General features: G+C 38.1%; 1 protein-coding gene across 2 annotated transcripts in view; it reads right to left on the bottom strand.

Annotated features, from left to right (window-relative positions):
* Positions 1-19,974, bottom strand: part of DPP10 (dipeptidyl peptidase like 10) — a 775,824-nt gene that overhangs the window by 17,849 nt on the left and 738,001 nt on the right. For both annotated transcript variants that reach the window (XM_075529534.1, XM_075529533.1), the window contains 2 exons: positions 6,610-6,804; positions 5,766-5,820 (listed from right to left, as the gene is read on the bottom strand). In XM_075529534.1, coding sequence (XP_075385649.1) covers positions 5,766-5,820; positions 6,610-6,804 — 250 coding nt within the window. The remainder of the gene's footprint in view (positions 1-5,765; positions 5,821-6,609; positions 6,805-19,974) is intronic.

Consider the following 19,974-nt stretch of genomic DNA (forward strand, 5'->3'; position numbering starts at 1 on the left):
GGGTGAAGGGAGACTCCGGATAGGGAAAGATATGACAAAATAACAATGTACAAATTATCAAGGGCTCGTGAGGGAGGGGGGAGCGGGGAGGGAGGGTAAAAAAAAAGACCTGATGCAAAGGTCTTAAGTGGAGAGCAAATGCTTTGAGAATGATTGGGGCAGGGAATGTGCGGATGTGCTTAATACAATTGATGTATGTATATGTATGGATTGTGATAAGAGTTGTATAAGCCCCTAGTAAAATGTAAAAAAAGAAAAGAAAAAAAGAAACCAGAGACAACAGAAAAAGGATATTTGAAAATGCACTTATTTATCAAATGTGAAATATTAAATATCAAAGATCAGTATATTTAAATAAATAAACATTTGAAAACATCAGCAAAGAGAGGATAAATAACAAATATCTTATGGGAAGACAGCTAGTAATGAAAATATTCTTGTATAATTCTGATAATTTAAATACCAAAATTAATTAAATGATTGAGAATAAAAATATCCAACATGTAAAATGAATTAAATGCAAAACAATCTAAGCAATAATATCTATATTAATAAGACATGAAATATAATGATCAGATTAGAATATGGATACAGGGACAATATATGGAATAAAGCGCACACAAATATGGGAAATCTGCATAAATTAAGAGTGATAATTGGGGTATTAACATATTTTGAGTAGGAATTGATAAAATAAAGTATATTAGGCTGGTTCACTAGAGATGCAAACCCAGTGGTATATATATTAAGGAAGTGGCTCACACAATGGCCAGAGTAGGTAAATCCAGTCTGGTTCAAGACTATTAATGTTGAATTGTATTCCTTTCTTGTTTCCCCTGTCCTTTGGGGCTCACAAACCAGGAAGCAGTAAGATGACCTAGGAAGCAGGGAAAGCACAGTCTGTGGAGGCAGGTGTGGATGAATCAAAGGTCAGAAATGGCGACTTGTGACTTCAGAGTCAAATAAACCCGAAGTTGGCAAGTAATGTGGCAGGCCCAGGGCATGTGGTCGTTCTCAGGATTGGTAAGCAATATGACCGACTATTGGCTCTAGTCTGAAGATCCAGAGATCCATGTGACATGTACTAGAGCAGTGGTTCCCAGTCTTCTTAATGCCGTGACCCTTGAATACAGTTCCTCGTGTGGTGGTGACACCCCAACAATAAATTGATTTTTATTGCTGCTTCATCACTGTTAGTTTGCTACTCTTATGAATTGGGTGAACCCTGTGAAAGGATCGTTGACCCCCAAAGGGGTTGCGACCCACAGGTTGAGAACCGCTGTGCTAGAAGAGCCAAGACTTCTCATTGTGTCTGCTTCAATAATAGTAGACCACAGCTCCGAGGGAGGTTCCTTGCATCAGGCCTATGATCTGAGTAAGGAGACTGTACTCCTATTTAGTCCTCTTACATTTACCTTGCTGCTGTGCACAGTACATTCCAAGGAGCTGTATTGTGATAGGTCACTTAATGAGAGGCCTCCAAATGCCAAACACTGGCTGCTGAAGAAATAGAATCATATTCTGGCTGCTGATTTAGAACATACATAGCTCTCTGAAGTACACTGTCCCAATTCTACAAGGTATTACCATTTAGTCGGTATGATAATCATGTCTTTAGCAGGCCATTTTCAATTTCTTTCTAAGTTGTCCTTATGGAGAATCGGTCCACGGATGAAGAGGAAGTGATCTGAGCAGAGCAAGGGAATACTGCATGATTTAAAATCAGGAAAGGCCTCTCCTCCCTCTCTCCGTTTCTCTGCCACCTCGAGTGCGGTGGTGCTCCGACTTCACCATGTCGTCTCATAAGACTTCCAGGATCAAGAGATTCCTGGCCAAGAAACAGAAGCAGAATCGGCCCATTCCCCAATGGATTCGAATGAAAACCGGTAATAAAATCAGGTACAATTCCAAGAGAAGACATTGGAGAAGAACCAAGCTGGGGCTGTAAGGAGCCCCCTGAAGGGTGGCACGCATGGCTGCATTTTCCCAGGCTCAAATTTTGTCCCCATCTGATGACTTGAACTTCTATTGGCAAATAATCTGGTTTATTCCTTGGTTTTTTGCTTCCTAATCAAGTTTAACAATAAATGATGTAAGGCTGTTAAAAAAAATCAGGAAAGAATTGCACCATTCTTATTCAATCTGTGCACTGAGCGAATAACCGGAGAATCTAGATTATCGGAAGTTGAATGTAGCATCAAGATTGATGATTGGCTTATTAACAATGTATAATATGCAGATGGCACAAGCTCGCTTGCTGAAAGTGAGAAAGAATTGAAGCACTTGTTGATGAAGAGAAAGATTGAAACAGGCAGCCTCGATTGCAAGTAAATGTAAAGAGAACCAAGATCCTCACAACTGGACTCGTAGGTAACATCATGATAAATGGAGGAAAGAATGAAGTTGTCAGGATTCTGCCTGGCTTTGATCCATAACCAATGCTCTTGGAAGCAGCAGTCAAGCGATCAAAGGGCACATTGCATGGATTCAATCTGCACTGCTTATGTTTTTATCTTTTTTTACAGTGTTGAATAGCAAGGATGTTTCTTTGCGGTCTACGGCTGTACCTGTCCCAAACTATGGTGTTTTCTGTTTCCTCGTATGCATGTGATTATTGGATTTTGATTAAGGAAAACTGAAGAATTCATGCATTTGAAATATGGTCCTGGTGAAGAATGGTAAAAGTCTCATGGACTTCCCAAAGAAACAAACAAATCAGTAGCTGCAGCAAAGATGAATATGGCGCGGCACAGGGCAGTGTTTGGGTCTGTTGTACACAGGGGGCTCTGAGTAGAGACCGATTAGACAGCACCTAACAACAACAAGCACATACACAGGACAAAAGCAGTAGGTGAGCATGATACCCACCATGTTTAAGCTCTCTCAGTCATCACAATAAATATAAACTGATATGTTATTGAAAAATGAAAAATAAGATAAACTCACGCATCCTTCCATTTTTCTAAACAAACGTCCTTTATTAAGGGCAAGATTTCATAATAACAATGTGGAAAATATATAATACCCATACTCTAAGCAAAAGAATACAGTGTTGCAATTTTCATAATTTAAAAATTTATCTTCCATTTAAAAATAATACAGTAGTTCCATCCATAATAATAAAGAATTCAATTACCACAAAGATTAATATTTCTGAATTTGCTAGAATCAAGGATAGCTTGAAAATGTACACAGCAAAAATTAACTAGAAATAGAATATTTCTACCGGCATATTTTAACATAGCTGTCATCTAAATGAGACTCATAATACATCACCCAATAAGTTTATAAGAAAGTCGAACGTATTATAAAACAAACTTTATGAATGATATACTTCTTAGAACTCACAGTGTACCTTTTTATAACGATGCTGTCATTTAATAATTGAGTGGTATATATGGAATTTTATTTGTTGAATCAAAACTTTTCTCCTATTTAAAATGTGTTTTGTGTTTGCATTTGTGTTTATCTTCAATCAAGCTTTTGTATATGTAGTTTAACATAGTCAACCAGGCAATCTTCAATTCTCCCATACTGATAAAAGCATCTCTTTTTTAATACCTAAAGATCATTTTGTTAGGGGCTCTGACAGCTCTTAATAACAAGCCATACATCAATTGTATCAAGCATATTTGTACATATATTTCCATCATTATTTTCTAGAAATTTACTTTCTATTGAGCTCTTGGTATCAGCTCCTCTTTTTTCCCTCCCTCCCCACCCACAGCCTCTTGACCCCTTGATAGATTATAAATTACTATTATTTCCATATCTTACACTGACTGCTGTCTCCTTTCCCCCACAATTTCTATTGTTCATCACCCTGGAGGGGTTGGTGTGCGGTTATTTGTCGATCATCTAGATCGGTTCCCTCTTCCTCCCCTCCTCTCTTCACTTGTCCCCTGCCCTTCAGGTATCACTACTCCTATTTCTGTTCCTGGATTCTGTGTATCGTGGGGTCTTATCTCTTAGCTGTACCTATGCACATGTTCCAGTCTAACCCCCAGTGAAAGGCAATATTGGGGTCAGGATAGTGGGGAGCGAGGAAGCCTCAAGGCACCAGAAGTGTATTGTGTGTTTCGTTGGTGCTTTACTGTACCCTGATGGACTCATCCCTTCCCTGTGACCCCTCTTTGAAGCGATGTCCCATTGTCAACCAATGGACTTGGGTCTCTGTCCCAACCCCCCTTCTTTCTCCACAATATGGGTTTTTTAAATTTGTTTGGGGTCTAAGATTTATAAATATACTCCTAGAGTTTTAGTCCTTCAGGTTTAGAGCCTTATATCTATATTTCAGGTTGATGTGAAGGGTAATCCGTGGTCTGTACTCTTTCTTCCACTTGATTCACCTCCATTATCCCCCTACTTGAGTCTTAATTATAATCAATTCCTTTATTTCCTATTCTGTAAATACACTCTGCTTACTGCTGACATTGACTCTTTTTATCGTCCACCTGCTGGATGATGTCCATTAACCAGTTCCTATCTCACTCTCTAAATTTCCACTGCAATGGATGCATAGCTCATTCGGTCCCCTGTTTTACTTATGTGCACGGTAAATAGAGCACTGAAATGCATGGGCTTTGGGGTCTTCCCAAAATGTTATATAAATAGTTGGACAAGTGTGCTGTAAAATGTTTTCCATCAGGAAAGATAAATTTGGGGCATTTTTTAACTATATCTTTACAAGTAGCATTGACTTTCATATCTTCCTGTTTGCATTTATGTTGGGAGAGAACTTCTCATTAGATATTTTCTTGATTTCTTGAAAATTGCTGACCACCTGAATAAAGTACAGTCAAGGCATGGCTGACTGCAAACATTGGAATGTGAAAGGAAGTACTGGTGATCTGTGCTGCTTTGCATTTTACTCATTTGTTAAGTACCTTTTCATGGAACTCCTTGGAAGAATACAATACTAAGATTAATGCCCCAATAAAGCAGCAGGTATTACATGCATGAGTGGGAATCAACTCGATGGTCATGAGAGATGGATCTTTAGTTTATTTATAGTTAGTAGAGTTTTAGCACATTTGAAGATCCATGAAAGCTAAAATTTTGCTCTGTTTTTAAAATAGAATAAGTCAAGGTCTCCTTCCTTTCATCATATCCCCCTTAAAATATCTAATCCAGTGGCGCACATAAACTAAGTTTTTAATAATTATCTAGTTGAAGTCTATTTTCATATTGTGACAAGGCTACAGAACCTGACTTGACAGGTATTGCCATAAGAAATAACGATTTTTCACAGAACAAAATTACATGATAGAGCAAATTATCATGCGATGTTTCCAAATCAATGTTGCTTTTTTTAAAGCTATGCTAGTGCTGCTCCTTCGATGCGGAAAAGAAAGTCTCAAGAATGTGTGGCTCCCTCTTGTTATTTCAGTAGGAAGCTTAAATGACACCTCATAAGGGGCCTTACTTGACCACCGATACTTATGCATACATATGTACCTATGTACGTGTACACATAAAATACACACAATTTTTGTTTGTCTATAGAACTTATTTCTATACACAAACATGGTTTTCATGGATATGCTTGCTACCTGTCTCTTCTTTAGAAAGTCATTGTTACGAAAACAAGTTTCTTTGTCTGTTTTGAATTTTGCTCCATTTCTACCACCTGTACCAAATAGATGTTCCACATATAGTTGCTCAGTTAATGACTAAGTGATTCAATTGTAGTCATAACTTCCTTATATTTTAATGTGTATGTATATGCGTATATATGAGGTTTTAAAAATATTTCCACTATTTACCTTTCCAAAAATGCTTAATCTTTTCGGATCAATATATGTCTGCTTCAGTAAAAATCTGCAATAAAAGAAAACATAAATTATATCTCTTTGAGTCAAATATACGTAGAGCTACACTCGACTTACAATAACGAGAAGAAAATGACAAAAAATATTTGATCAATTTAATTTCTATTCAAGTGGAATTCTATATGCTCCAAAATAGCGATCCAGTAGCTTTTGTATTGCCCATGAACTTGAGATAAATGCAGAATCTTAAGCCCATTCTAGGACAACTGAATTAACATTAATCTTTAAATTAGTATTAATTAGCTATTCATAATATGAATTGAATTAAATAGCCAACTAGATTTCTCAGTTCACCCTTTCATGCCAGATTGATAATGGTTCCTGTGCAGAAAAAATTATAATTAATTGAGAAACTTTAGGTTGTAGAAATATACATTGTAGATATGCTACTGTGAAAAAAAAAATTAGTGGCCTACAAAAGGGCTTTCTTACTTTCAGAAATCAAACTTGGCATCTACTTCCAGACATGTGACAATTATATCATTATAGTGCTAAGGGTGATAGATACTTGGAAAAATGCAACAGACAACATGACCAGCTTAGAACATTTTCCAATCACTAGTCTTATTGTGTGTCATCGCTCTTGGCTTTTTTTTTTTTTGGTAAGAAAAGCAACAGGAAGGGAGCGGGTGTACAGGGCAAGCTATTTGGAAGGTAAAGGTAAATCATTTAGATTCTTGAATGCAAAGATGATGGTCTGAAATATAATGCTCATCTATCACACAATTAAAAGTTAAATAGAAAAGCAAAGCAAAAGGAAAGTGTGCACCCAGCTTACCTGAGCGCTGTTACTTGGTCCTTGACGTCCACTGAACCTATCCTTCGATGGATCTCCTGCAGAATCTTTAGGCCCCTGAATCCACTTCCCCGGCCATCAAATCTTGCTACAATCACATTATCAGAGTCCACAAGTACGGAGTCCCAATCAATGTGGAATTTATCTGTGACCAACTGGCCTCCCGGCTCCTCAGCCCTGCAAATCACAACACAATGGACTAAAGGAAACCCTGTCAATAATATGGTCGAGAGTTGGACTTTTGTGGCTATTAGTTAGAAAAACTTATGGAAAATAACTTATTCAAACTATGTTCTCTCTCAAGCTCTGTCAGTTTTGATCATCCAGAAAGGGTAAACGTCACTTTCTTTTGTCTAAGTTTAAATAAAAAGTTCCCTGAATGAAATAAAAACATGAAACAAGATTTAATCAAGTGCTACAAAATGTGATTATCTCATGTTATATTTAAAAAGTGAAAGAAAGTAAAATGCATTTTCCATAGTTTGACAGGATAATTTCCAAATTCATAGACTTACATATCTTTATTGGATTTTTCCAGGAAGCATATCTTTCAAAGATCTTGCAGATGGTATACAGAGGTCAATAAATCTGATAGAGCAAAACCACTTGTAGAGACTTGGTAATAATTTAACAGAACATGCACAGACTCCAAAGGGAATGCATTAATATTTGCTAAATTGTTTTTAAGGCAGAATTCTCACTGAGGAGAATTTAAGCAATAAGTGAGAAAAGTGTTTTCCTCACCAAAAACTGACATAAAGCAAAGATAAACGCATATATTTGAAAAAAGTGAAGCTGGAATTATGGGGCACGTAATTTATAAATCACCGGGATCACCGTGGAAAAGAATACATCCTCAAAAAGGTAGAAATGGAAAGACGTCCAGCTCTAGCAATCACATGATTGGATAAATACTGCAGAGAGCTCATAGATGTGACACAAGGCATCTTTACATCTATGTTCCCTGCAACATTATTCACTGATGATGTAAACAAATTAAGTGTCCATAAATGGACAAATAGGTAAACAAAATGTGATACATACAAAAAATGGAATACAAATATGAGTTCTCAAAATATAATCGGGGTGAAACTGGAAGTCATTATAATGAAGGAAATAAGTCAGTCATAAAAGGGAAACTGTATTATAATTGCACTTTTATAAAAAATATAGGAATGGGTACACACAGAGCAAACATTGCTGTTTGTTCTTTTTGGAGATCAGATCGATAATCGTGCAATGCTCACAACTTGACCAAAGCAAACGATAACACTCAAAGTCCACAAGAGTAAAGGATATTTTTTATAAATTTGAAAACAAACACAGTTTTCAAACAACAGCACTGACAACTAAAAATATGCATTGGTAGTTACAAAGGTAGATATGTATGCATATATGCATATAAGGGCATAAAATACACATAAACATGTATCTGTAGTTGTGTGTGTGTATAATAATACTTTTAGGAGTAGAGTTACAAATACTTCCAAGACATAACCAAACATCCCACCTGCTGTGGGATGAGTTGGTCAGTTAGTTTAACAAAACAATCATAAACTTTTTATCTTCTATATTGTACTTTTGTGAGTAGCATTTGGGGGTCCTAAATGCCTATAAGCGGCCAGCTAACATACAACTATTGATTTCTACATATCTGGAGCAAAAGACAAAGGCGGAAGGACATTGAAGCTCTGAGAGAAGAAATGACTAATAAGTTAGATGAGCTGCGGACTCGTCTATTCTGAGATTGGAACAACCAGATGGAGCCCAGCTGCTACTACTGACCATCCTCACCCGGCTCAAAACAGATAGTTGTTGGTAAAATGGAAGAAAAATAGTGAACGAAACTGAAATTCATAAGAGAAAGACCAGATTTACTGGATTAGTAGAGATTAGAAGAGGCCCCGAGACCATGGCTCTGCGATAACCTTTAACATGTGTGACAAAGCCAAACTTGGAGATGGCTTTACATCTCAATGATGGGTTATCTTATGAAATAAGCAATATCACCTGTGAGCTTTGTGCTTCCTTTAAAAACACATGCATATGAGACGAAAGTGCCAACATTGGCCTAAAGTAAAGATGAGAAGGTAAATGAGCTCAGGGGATTGGTGACATAAAGGGTCTAGATGAACCAAAAGGGTGCCAGAGAGGAAAGGAGACTATTTACACACCTTGGAAAATGCAACCCATCTTACTAAACTCGTTGTATAGAAATTGTTTAATGGGAACCTAATTTGTTGTGTAATCATTAATTAAAAACAAAATACAGTATTATAAATTTAAAAAAGCAAAACAAAAATTGCCCAAATGGGTGATGGGATCTTTTTCCTTTTGTATTTACCTGATCGCCTAGGCAGATCGGAGCAGTCCAGCAGGTGTGCTAAGTGCGAAGGGGCCGCAAACATCCCACTGCTCTCAAAGAGCACATCGTTCAGTAGCAGCAGAAGCACACACTCAACTCATTGCTCAATGTAAGCATACTACATTATCCTACCTTCATTCTTTTTTTTGAGGTTATAATTTTTTTTAAAATCATTTGATTGGGGCTTGTACAATTCTTATCTCAACCCATATATACACCCATTGTGTCAAGCACAGTTGTACTTTTGTTGCCATTATCATTCTCAAAACATTTGCTTTCTACTTCAGTCCTTAATATCAGCTCCTCATTTTACCCCTTCCCTCCCCATTCCCTCCTCCTTCATGAACCCTTCATAATCCATAAATTATTCTTATTTTGTCATATCTTACGCTGTCCGATGTCTCCCTTCACCTACTTTCTCTTGTCCATCCCCCAAGGAGGAGGTTATATGTAGATCCTTGTAATCAGTTCCCCCTTTCCAGCCCACCCTCTCACCACCCTCCCAGTATCGCCACTCTCACTACTGGGCTTGAAGGAATCATCTGTCCTGGATTCCCTGTGTTTCCAGTTCGTATATGTACCAGTGCACATTTTCTGGTCTATCACATTTGTAAGGTAGAATTGTGATCATGATAGTAGGGGAGGAAGCATTTTAAAACTAGAGGAAAGTTGTATGTTTCATCATTGCTATCCTGCATCAACCATGCTATCTGTATGTAAGTAGCATGCACTAATTTAAACCTCATTAATATGCTTAGGTTTCCCAATTTATTAGACAAAAACAAAAAAAGCAAATAGCACTAGGCAGATACGCGAGCTGTAGAAAGCAGGTAAAACTAAACATAATATAATTAAACATACTGAATGCCTTCTGTATTCTAAGCACTTAAAAACTCTTGGCATATATATTTTTAAATTTCTTGTAATATATTCATTCTATTCTACACATTTTTTAAAGTCTTTGGTGAGGGGGTTTCCTGCCACATGGCTTAGTACTTGATAATTCCTACTTGGGAAGTAACATAGTAAATAAATAGTGTCATCAAAACAAAACAAAACTTACTGCTGACTCATAGTGACCTTACAGGATGGGGTAGAACTGCACCTGTGAGTTTCCAAGACTGCGACTTTTTGGGAGTGGAAAGCCTCGTCTTTCTCCCACAGAGGGACTGGTAGTTTCAAACTGTTGACCTTGTGGCTTGCAGGCTAACACGTAACCACTAGGCCACGGGGGCTCCTAAATAGCATCACGGCTGTTGTTTAATCATGTTAGTCATTTCTCTCACCTCTTTCCAAATCACACAGTACATGGAGGCTTGCTGTTCCTATAGAATCTTCCAGCCTCAGAAACGCATAGACAACAGTTCCACTTTGCCCTCTAGGGCCACTATGAATCAAACTGGCTCTGTAGTGGTGGGTTTGGGTTGGGAATTTTTGAGATCCCAAACTGAACTTTATGTCGCACAGTGCTGGCAACCTCAGATCTTCAATCGAGTAGGAGAAAGGCAGGGATCTACCTCCACATGCACTAACCTAGAACTGTATCGATTGATCTAGATTTCAGTCTGAAATTACCCAGTCTTTCTCATTCTATTTGTTTAATTCATCTAATGTTTGAGAGATAGCAGCAATCATTACCCCTCCCACAGTTTCTTATGCTTGTGTTCTTATTAGTAGTTACTGCTGAGTTGATTCTGACTCATAATGGCTCAGTGTGTGCTGAGCAGAACTGATTTAGTATTTTCTAAGGCTGTGGCCTTTTGGAAGAAGATAGCCAGTCATTTTCACTTAGTTGCCTTTGGATGGGCTCAACCCCCAGTCTGTCAGCTCGCAGGGCACAACAGATGCCGTTTGAAGCAGACACTTTTAAAGAAAGTCGACGTGTGAAGCCATGAGTGGAAAGGCTCTAGAAGCCTTCCAATGGCATATTTGATGGTTTGTATTTGAAACCTTGGAGATACACTGCAAATAATAGCAAGGAAAACAAGATTCATCAAGGATTAACTTCCATTATGAAATTGTTAGTTAAAAGATCAGAGCTTGAATTCCAACTAAGTTCTGAATGTAACCGTGGTGCTAAGTCTTAAGCCTTAGTTCCTTTATCTTGAAAACCACACTTTTCTGTTGTTTTAAGGGCAATCAAGTTAATGCCAACTTACTGAGATCCCTTCCAACAGAGCAAAGAGTGTTTAGTCCTATGTCCCTCTCACAATCGTTGCTGTTTCAGCTTGTTTGCATGCACGATGTCGACCCATTTTTGAAGGTATTCTTATTTTTATGACAAGCATGATATCCTTTTCCAGGGACTAATCTCTATTAATAATGTATCCAAAGGGCACAGAAGACTCTCTTCTATTTTCTAAGGAACATTCTGGCTATATTTCCAAGTCACATGTTTTCATTCTTCTGGCATCTCGGGCTTATTTCAGTATACATTGCCAACACCATAATTCAAATGTATAGACTATTTTTTAAATCATTCTCATTAATTATCCATATTTCACATTCATATTATACAATTAAAAATGCCATGGATTGGGTCAGGCATACACAGCATCATTCAAAGTTATGTCTTTTCTTTTAAACATTTTTAAAAATCATTTTATTGGGGGCTCATACAACTTTTATCACAATCCATACATACATCAATTGTGTCAAGCACATCTGTACATTTGTTGCCCTCATCATTCTCAAAACATTTGCTCTCCACTTAAGCCCTTAGCTTCAGCTCCTCGTTTTTCCCCTTCCCTCCCCATGCCCCCTCCTTCATGAACCCTTGATTATTTATAAATATTATTTTGTCATATCTTACACTGTCTGACGTCTCCCTTCACCCACTTTTCTATTGTCTGTCCTTCAGGGAGGAGATTATACATAGCTCCTCTTAATCGGTTCCCCCTATCCACCCCACCCTCCCTCCAACCTCCTGGCATTGCCACTTTCACCACTGGTCCTGAAGGGATCATCTGTCCTGGATTCCCTGTGCGTCCAGTTCCTATCTGTACCAGTGTACGTCCTCTTGTCTAGCCAGATTTTCAAGGTAGAATTGGGATTGTGATAGTGGGAGAAGAGGAAGCATTTAAGAACTAGTGGAAAGATGTACGTTTCATTGTTGCTACACTGTACCCTGACTGGTTCGTCTCCTCCCCGCGGCCCTTCAATAAGGGGGTGTCCAGTGGCCTACAGGTGGACTTTGGGTCCCCATCTTTTTAACATTTTAAGAAGCTATTTTGTAGCAATATCTCCCAACACAGTATGTTGTGTGACATTTGTTGATTGCTGCTTCCACAGGTATTGATTGCAGAGCCCGATAAAATTAAATCTTTGACAACTTTAATCTTTTCTCACTTTGTCATAATATTGTTTACAGGCCTAGTTTCAAGAATTTTTGTGTTATTTATTTGGTAGTGGGATTCATACTGGAGTCTACAGTATTTTATTTTCTTCAGTAAGTGTTTTAAGTGGTTTTTACTTACAGCAAGTAAAGTTGTGTCATCTAGTGGAGCAGGGGTTAAAGTGCTTGAAAATTAACTGGCAGGTTAGTGGTTCAGAGCTACCAGCCACTTTGTGGAAGAACACTGTGTCAGGGTCCCCCTGTGTGCCTACTCTGCCCTTTTGTGTTTATATGAGTCAAAGTCAATTTAATGACACTGGGTTTTATCTTTCCACAAAGAGATTTGTGAGGATTAAATCTCACAACAGTATATTTGACAATATTTTTCACATAAAATGAATAATATGAGCCATCAATATGATTATAAAACACTCCAAAATAAAACCATGATCACGGCCATTGAGTTGAGAGCAGAATTTCCCCTATGGGTTTCTAAGATTGTCAATATTTATGAGAATAGAAAGTCTCATTTTTCTCCCACTCAGCAATCATTTTGATTGTGTGGAAATTGGTACAAGTAATGCTGATGAATAAAGCTATGTCAAGAGAACTGCCATCTCTTTTAGAGTGGTCAATTATAACTGCAAACTTCAATAAATACAAAAAATACAGTCAACCGCCACTTGAGTAATCAGCTGAGTGACGTTAGTTTGAAGGCAAGGCTATTTAACTTGAAGCACTAGCAGTCGTTCTATAGTAAAGTTCTAAGATGTTTTGTTAATTTGAAACACCTGATTTCCAATGCACATACAACCCACTGGTGTGTTCACAACTATTTCAGGAGTTTGCAGCTGTTTATTTTAGAATGAAAAATGAAACAACTCAGACATTCTATAGCAACTTATTTTTAGAATATAATTTAAAATAAGCCATGTATTTCAAACTGTCATTAGCAGGCAGTTGGACATTTCAAAAACAATAAGCTTTAGTTTCTTACTTATGCATACAACATTTTGGGAAAAATAAAATCTGGCTCCTTTGCTCTTTTCCTAAATTGACATTTTTTACCTTCACTCTTATCTTTGCAAGGTTTTAATGTTGGAATAGATCCTAATATCAATTAATTTTCAGTCAATTATTTTACACACATTTCTCTAATTGGGTACAGTATTCTACCTTTTCAAATGTATGGTTTTAAGTTGAGTTATAAAAATCATTGGCATTCATAGAATAATATAGACATTTAGAGGGTTATAGTTGAAATTGATTGTTCAGAGTATTGAGTAGAAATTACTAGAGTTGATTGCAAATAAGGCTAAAAAAATCTTATTTTGGAGATGGAAATACAGGATATTTTAGAGAGCTACAGACATGTGTTAAAGACCAAAGCCTAGAATGTACAATAAATGAGGACTACTACCTGTGTTCAAATTGGCCGTGCAACACGGGGCGCACCAGTTGATTTGATTTCAATTGTTTTCTGTATTGCTCTCATATTTCCCTTTGTACTCGGTTGCTTTGTCTACCTCAAACTTCTCTGGGGCCCATACTAAGAAGGGAGTTTCAAGACTAAAAGTTGGACATAGCATTTTGTTGAAAGACGTGGTAAAAACAAAACAAAACAATATCATTTGTTCTACGCAGAGGAAAGGTCAAAGCAATATGAAACTTATCTATTTCCTCACATTGGCAGCAGAATCCAATTAAGACTGTAAACCTGTCTTCCAGGTTAAGGTCTGAGAGGGCAGTATCCCCATCTCTTCTAATTCCCTCAATATTGAATGTGTCTACATCTATATGGGTGAGTAGTTCAAATTTGTATATAGAATAAAAGAAAGAAAGCAAGAGAAATAAAATAAACAATATCTAACCGATGTCCCAAATGACAGAGCAATTCAACTCTTTGAATTCAATAATAAAACATCATCTGCACCAAAAGTGAATTAAAGGGAAGAAGTTTGTTTTGATTATATATGTTCGGTCGGGTTCAAAAAGATCCATTTAACTTAATGAAAAGAGTGTTGACTTTATATTTATAAAATTTAAGTTTGGGTCCAGGCTTTATCACTGATATCTTGAAGTCCTTTGAATAATAACCAGATTTTGAATTTTACTTATATCTGCAGTATTAAATAATATGTGGGAAATAATAAATACGAGAAACCCTCCATTCCATCAGCTGTTAAAGAACTTTTCTTTGCCAGTAAGCATTATTGGCAACATGGGAAAGAGGAATGCTTTCAAATGAGACTATTTTCCATATTGGTCTAAAGCATGGCAGAATTTTAAAAAGTGTTCCTGACAACTGTTTCTCTGTAGCCCTTGAAGGAGTGGAATGGGACAGTAGAGCAAACACTTCTGTTCTGGTGGTTTTGCTCTATCTGAAGAGTTAGCTTTCAGATGCACGATTATCTGGTTGAAAGCAAAAATGACTAAGAGCCAGTTTTCAAGAAGAAAATTATGTAGCATAAACTGAAAGCAAGTGTGAATGAAAGGCAAGGGCAATATGAACGAGAAGGGAATGGAAAAGAGTGTCATTTCTTCTTATGGATCAGTTGTTCGATAAACAAGATTACTGGATGAGTTTCATCATAAATCTCTCCCATCCTATGAGTAATAACCATATTATTTCATTTGGGGGGACTATGAATACAATCTGGAAAATTCTGACCCATGAATTGTTTATAATGTAAATTTTGGTTTAACTCCTGTTTTAATTCATAAAGGAAATATTTTATATGACTAAGGTTACTCATAATTCTCTTCTGAGCCTATGTTTAAGGCCCTATGACTTTTATTTTAGTAATGATTATGATGAAGCCTACTAAAATAACACATAGGAAATTAAGCCTATCAATTTTAATCTCAATTTCATTAATCTCCAAACATTTGTTGCCATTTACTTGTGTTCCTAGCTTTTGCAACGTTCAAACCTTTTTAGGAAGGGAGTTTTCAGTATTACTCAGGCCCTTACAAGGATACAGTGTTCCACTGTGGGAAAGAAACAAGTGATACAGGGATCAAACCAAACTGAGTTGAGCCCAACTGAATGCCTGGAGACAAAGTGACTTTCCTATCCTCTGTTGGTTTACTTGTCTCAACCATGGAAGACCATGGTAACGTTATCTACCTAATAGAGCTATCTACCATCCGTCTTTGTATAATTGTGGTGGTTCATGTTCTGTGATGCTGGAAGTATCACCTGTATTTACAGGCAATAGAATCTCATTGATCACAATAAAATACTGGCAGACTTGTTTGCTTTGGACATGCCATAGGTAGGGATCAATTGCTGGAGAATAGCAAGTGTGATGGAGAACTCAAAATAGCTAGTTAGCAATCATTACGAAAATGTAGAATTAGGCAACAATTTGTTCTGCTGTATGTAACGTCACTATCAAGAGGACTTAACTAACTGGCATCTATGTTCTATGCATGCATGTATGTATGCATGCGTCCATCAATCTATATTTTATCTATCTAGTGGAGTTACAGCAGGGATTAACTAGGTAGTATAGACACATGGCTAATTGAAATGCATGGTTCAGAGTAGATGGCTCTTATTATTCAGGTTTGAGTAATGTTTGGTGACTTGCCTTTTAACTTTATAATCATCTCATATAAACTGAGCTCTCAGATTCAGCTATTCTGAAGCCAGACTGCATCGATAATTCTTGTGCCTTTATACAACACTCGTCTTTGTGGAAAAGAAATTTATGCGTGAAATATGATCTTGGCTTCTACTCTGTATATTCACACAAATAAAATCCCTAAGCATTTTTCATGTATGAACACTTACAGACTTCTATCTATAGTATATGATAGGTCACATGTTTAAGATTATAGGTAATATTATTGTAGTCTTGCATGAAAGCTATCTAGCAAAAACCTTATTTTCTTTCTTTAAAAAAATAATTTTATAGGGGGCTCGTCCAATTCTTATCACAATCTATATATACATCCATTGTGTCAAGCACATATGTACATTTGTTGCCATCATCATTCTCCAAACATTTGCCTTCTACTTGAGCCTTTAATATCTGCTGCTCATTTCCCCCTCACGCCCCACTGCCCCCTACCTCACGAACCCATCATAATTCATAAATTATTATTATTTTATCATATATTACACTGTCTGATGTCTCCCCCACCCCGCGCCTTCTTCTCTGCTGTCCCATTCCCTAGAGTGGAGGCTACACGTAGATTCTTGTAATCAGTTCCCCCTCTCTACCCTACATTCTCTCGACCCTCCAGTCATCACCACTCTCACCACTGGTCCTAGAGGAGTCATCTGTCCTGGATTCCCTGTGTTTCCTGTTGGTATCTGTACCAGTGTACATCCTCTGGTCTAGCCAGGTTTGTAAGGTAGAATTGGGATCATGATAGTTGTGGGGAGGAAGTATTTAAGAACTAGAGGAAAGTTATATGTCTCATCGTTCTACTCTGCACCCTGCCTGGTTCATCTCCTCCCCACAGCCATAAGGGGTGTTCAGTTGGCTACCATTGGGCTTTGAGTCGCCAATCTGCACTCACCCACATTTTTAATTATATGAATTTTTGTTCCTTGATGCTTGATACCTGATCCCTTTGACAGCTTGTGGTTACACAGGCTGGTGTGCTTCTTCCATGTGGGCTTTGTTGCTTCTGAACTAGATGGCCACTTGTTTATCTTCGAGCCTTTAAGACTCCAGATGCTATATCTTTAGATAGCTGGGCACGATCAACTTTCTTCACCACATTTGCTTATGCACACGTTTGTCTTCATTGATCATATCAGGAAGGTAGGCACCCACTTATATGGTTTTTAGCTCTTTGATGTCTGATAACTGGTCCCGTCTACACCTTGTGGTCAACTGAGCTGGATGGCTTCTTCCATGTGGGCTTTGATGCTTCTCAACTAGATGGCCACTTGTTTATCTTCAAGTCTTTGAGATCCCAGACACTATATGTTTTATTGCTTTTGTTGCTAATATTTCTAATATACACTGTGCCAGCTGCAGAATCTAATATACAGTGTGCCAGCTGCAGAAAGAAGCCTTTTCTTGTGCAACACCCCTACTCTCCCCAACACAACCTTGAGATATCAGAAGATTGCAACCTCTTGAAGAGGGAGACAGAGCAGAGTGGAGGCCAGATGCCCCTTATTTTCTACGTTCTGAATGAACTATTCTTGGAAAAACCTGGTTTGCGTTAGCCCTTCTCTGGCTATGGATTAAAACTAAATTCACTCAAGCAGTTACTTTTTAAAATTTAATTAATGTTTGCACTTATTTCACAGTCTTGCCAGCTGAAGCAAGGATCTAGCTAAGGCAGCTGCACCCTGGTTTGACCATCAGAGATCAAGAGACCCGAGAACTAAAAAGGTGAGGCTCACCGCGCCCTTTATCTCGCCACCCTTCAATTAACCCCACAGGTCTTTATTGGCCAGGTTAGCACAATAAACTTTAACTAACGCAAAGTGTTTCTTAATTATCTAAGTATAAATGAAGGAATAGTTAGAATACAGATTTCAACTTTTTATTTTAAGTTCATCTATGAATTCGTTTGTACTTCAAATAAGTGACCTTTGTTTTTGTGTATGAGAAGTTACTCATTGCTACAGGTTTGTACATGTGAATGTAATTTTGCAAGTTTCTGGATGTCTGAGGAGCACTGACAGAGCATGGTTAAAGGACTCAGCTGCTAACTGAAAGACCACTGACAACCCCGGAGGACAAAGAAAGGGCAGTCTGCGCACTTAAAGAGTCATAGCCTTGACAGTTCTATGGGCAGTTCTACTCCATGTTACAGGGCCGCTATAGGTAAGAATTAGCTGAACACCAACAACATTTTTCCCCTATAAATCCAAACTCTCTTCTGTTTTCCACAGCTGTATACCTCTTTGGCAACCAGAAACACAGAGAGTCATATCCATGCACATTTCTATATACATACTGGCATCTCTCTCTCTCCCTTAGCCTCTTGGTCTGGCCTCTGTCCTGCTCGGTCAATTTACAAAGCTCTTTGGGGGTGCCAGTAAATGCCCCAAAGGCACGTGACTTTGTTGTGAGCCTCCATCTGAAGGCCCGTGCTTCCAGCTCAGTGAGTCAGCAAAACCAACTTCCTCAATGAAATTCCCAGAAGCACCTACTCCACAAGTCAGCCTCTTGCCCCAAAGTACGGTTTTACTTGCTTGGCGGGCTGGGAAGTCCAATCACTCCGTCTTATGCGATGGCTCCTGGTTATGCTGCGGTTGCTGCTGCTCCTCTGCCATTCCTCTGGCTTCGAAGTTGTCTTCAGGGTCCAGGTGTTTCAATGCATAAGGTTCTCAGGGTGCAAAGGATGTGCTCCAATCTTGCTCATTGTAATAACCCTCCTTCTGCTTCAGAGATGGCTCATTTTTTTCCCAAACAGGATGACACTTACTCTTCCAAGAATCACTCAAGGTTGCATCATGTAATTCAATAAGCATCTTCCCCCACTGTCTTACCCAAACTGATCAAGCAAAGTACTGTTTGGTGGAGTAACAAAGGCTGTGGCTAGAAGCGCCATGTTAAATAATATACTGCACTGCAGGCCACCCCTGACTTTTCTAGGAATTGTCCTTTTTATAGAGAGAGGGTTAATTTCCCCTTCTTAATAATTTGACCATGAACATACTCATAAAATGTGTAAATAAGACACTTTATACCTTTATCTAACCCCATTTTAGATATCCATGAACTAAATGGCATATAGTTAACAAGACAGTACTCTAAGTGACAGGACTGTGTCCTGATGTGCTAAATCTACATTTTTGGTGGGAACCCTAGCCATCTGGAAAAGTCCACTCCAGGGCAAGCCAACACAATTCAGCAGGGTACACCAGCTCACAGTGTCAAGTAACTTTCTCTCCACTGAGTACGGTTCTATTGCTTGCAGTTCTATTAGTTCAATTGGATACCTGCCATAAGCTAGAGAGTAAACACACACACACACACACACACACACACACACACACACACACATTTCCTTATACTTCTGATCAGTTTGGTCATTGTCACTCTCTCCCCGATACCCTATGCAGCCCTTTCACTTCTGTCTTAACTCTCGCTTTTATAAAGGAAACCATACAACTCCCGAATTTCATATCAGCCAGCCGTTTTACTTCTTTCTTAACTCTAGCCTTTGCAAACCAAGTCAACAGGAATCAACGCACCATTTCCAAACAGACTGTCTCTTCACTGCAGTGTTTTCCACACTTCCACTAACAGGCAGACCCAGGTGGTTACCATAATAAGCACGCTTGGCTGTCTGCTCACTGTTTTCCTTTGACATTCAATTTTGGAAGTAGGTTTCTTCTGATGGACACAGATTTTCCTTTCAGTGGAACACCCTATAGAAAACTACAGTAGCATTCACTGCAAGGTGTGGATAAATCTGATGTTTTTCCTTCACTTCTTCTCATATTTTATTAAAATAGCATATCTCATGCTACAGCCAATAGCTCTCTACTATATGCACTGTCCCTTGTATTGAAGGTAATTTGATCTTATTTTCCTATGTGTTTTCCATTGAATAGAAGCCAGTTTATCTCCTTAACGTGTTGCAAATACTACAAACTGATTATCATGAGACCAATGCCGACAAAGCAGGTATTGAAATTGTTATTTATATTTTAGTGTTAATT

Source organism: Tenrec ecaudatus, chromosome 13, assembly GCF_050624435.1.
Source record: "Tenrec ecaudatus isolate mTenEca1 chromosome 13, mTenEca1.hap1, whole genome shotgun sequence".
Lineage (NCBI taxonomy): Eukaryota > Metazoa > Chordata > Mammalia > Afrosoricida > Tenrecidae > Tenrec > Tenrec ecaudatus.